This window comes from Calidris pugnax, unplaced genomic scaffold (assembly GCF_001431845.1).
Source record: "Calidris pugnax isolate Ruff unplaced genomic scaffold, ASM143184v1 scaffold244, whole genome shotgun sequence".
In the NCBI taxonomy this organism is placed as follows: Eukaryota; Metazoa; Chordata; class Aves; order Charadriiformes; family Scolopacidae; genus Calidris; species Calidris pugnax.
In genome coordinates this window covers 610,182-611,847 of record NW_015091141.1, presented here as the reverse complement: position 1 = coordinate 611,847, position 1,666 = coordinate 610,182, and the positions used below count along the sequence as shown (strand labels likewise).

Here is a 1,666-nt window from a genome sequence, read left to right as displayed (position 1 = left end):
TGCCGCCAGCAAAGGCAGGAGGAGCGGGGGGACGCCCAGGGGGGCACGTTGCCCCCCGCCCGCTCGCTGCCCCCGGCCTGGCCGGCCGAAAGTCCCACGAGGAGCCATCTGGCCAGCCCACGCCACCGGCCTGGCTCGCTGGCGAGGGCTGGGGATAAATCACATTCAGGATGGAGGGGACGAGGGAGAAGGCGGGCGGGGGGGGGGACAAAGAGGAGGAGGAGGAGGAGGAGAGGACCAAACCTCTGCCCTTCAGCACGCCCAGCGCCTGCCGGCCCGTTGGCGATGCTGCCGGGCACCTCCATCCATCGCCGCCGCGCTCTCGGGGTGCGGGGGCCGCGGTGGCAGCGGTGTCCTGGGCGAGAAGGGGCTCAGCGCATCGCCGGCTGCGGCGAGCGGGGCGAGTGGGGTGGAAGGGGAGGACGGGAAGGTTGTAATCTGAATCCCCTCCCTTCCCACTGATGTTTCTGGGTGTTTGGAATGGGAAAGGCGCTGACCTCAGCCTCTAACCCCGGCGAGCCCAGCGATCGGCTGGGCAAACACGGGGGGAGATCAAAGGCAGAATGCGGAAAGTCTCCAAAGAGGGAGAGTGAAAGGAGGAGGGGGGGGAAGGACAGACACAAAAAAAAAAAAACCTGCCCGGCCCACGGAGCCGAATTCCTGCGGGATGAGAAAACAGCCAGAGCCTGTTGTCCACTCGGAGAGGGCCACCGGCAGGGAGACATGGCGAGCCCACCCTGCGGGGCTGCCCTGGGAGCCCCTCACCCCACTGCCTGGCACCCCCCGGGCAAAGGCAGCCCAGGACCAGGGTGCCAGCCCCTGGCACCTGCCAGCACGTGTCCGTCCTGCTCGTCCCTGCGTCATCCCACGATGACGGGCGATGCCCAGCACGGGACCCTGGGTGCCCACCCAGCCACCCCGAAGGGCTCACCTGGCCCGGCGGTGGCTCCCACTGATTTGGGGCCAGAACGTATTTTTCTGGGCTGGAAGGCAGCGCCTGGCCGTGCCAGCCCCTGGCGGGACGGCTCCGCACGCTGTGCCTGGGCTTCAATCCCGCCGCTGCCTCCCCGAGCACGTCCCGCAGCCGGCCCTAAGCTGGCAGGAGCCAGCCCTGGCTCCCCGGCCAGATTTCCCTAATCCCCGGTGGAGACTGACCTGCAGCAGGAACATTTCATGGCATTTCGGGAGCATTAACTCTTCCGGCACCGGCCAGAGCCCTGCCCCACCCGCCTCAGCACCCTGAGGGGGTCTGCAGCTTCTGGGGAGCACCAAACCCACCCCGGGGGGGTCAGCACCTCCAGGCTCCCCCCCGTGCAGGGCTGCAAACTGCGGGGGGGGGGCAATTGGTGGAGGGGGTAAAAAAAGGAGGGAGAGCCTTTCCTTGACTTTTTGTTGGGGGGAGAGGGAGGAAACTAACCCACCCACAGCACAGAGGTGTTTTTCTATGTGATGGTTTGATGCTGCCCCCACCTGTGGTGCCCGGGGGAAGACCTGTTGCCCCAGACGAGGCGTTCTGGGGGGGTCCTGGCCACCCGCTATGCTGGTGTGCGCAGGACACAGCGCGGTGCCCCGGCACGCTGACACAGCATCGCGACCTGCCACCGCCACCACGTCCCTGCCCGAGTGGCCACCGGGGCCAGCGAACGACCGTGCCCACGGCGGCTCC

General features: G+C 67.7%; 1 protein-coding gene across 1 annotated transcript in view; it reads right to left on the bottom strand.

Moving 5' to 3' along the window:
• WFIKKN1 (WAP, follistatin/kazal, immunoglobulin, kunitz and netrin domain containing 1) overlaps positions 1–503 on the bottom strand; it is a 3,307-nt gene extending 2,804 nt beyond the window's left edge. The window contains exon 1 of the mRNA XM_014958740.1: positions 40–503. Within this exon, the coding sequence (XP_014814226.1) occupies positions 40–108 (69 nt within the window). The 5' untranslated portion in view covers positions 109–503. The remainder of the gene's footprint in view (positions 1–39) is intronic.
• Between the last annotated feature and the right edge of the window lie 1,163 nt (positions 504–1,666).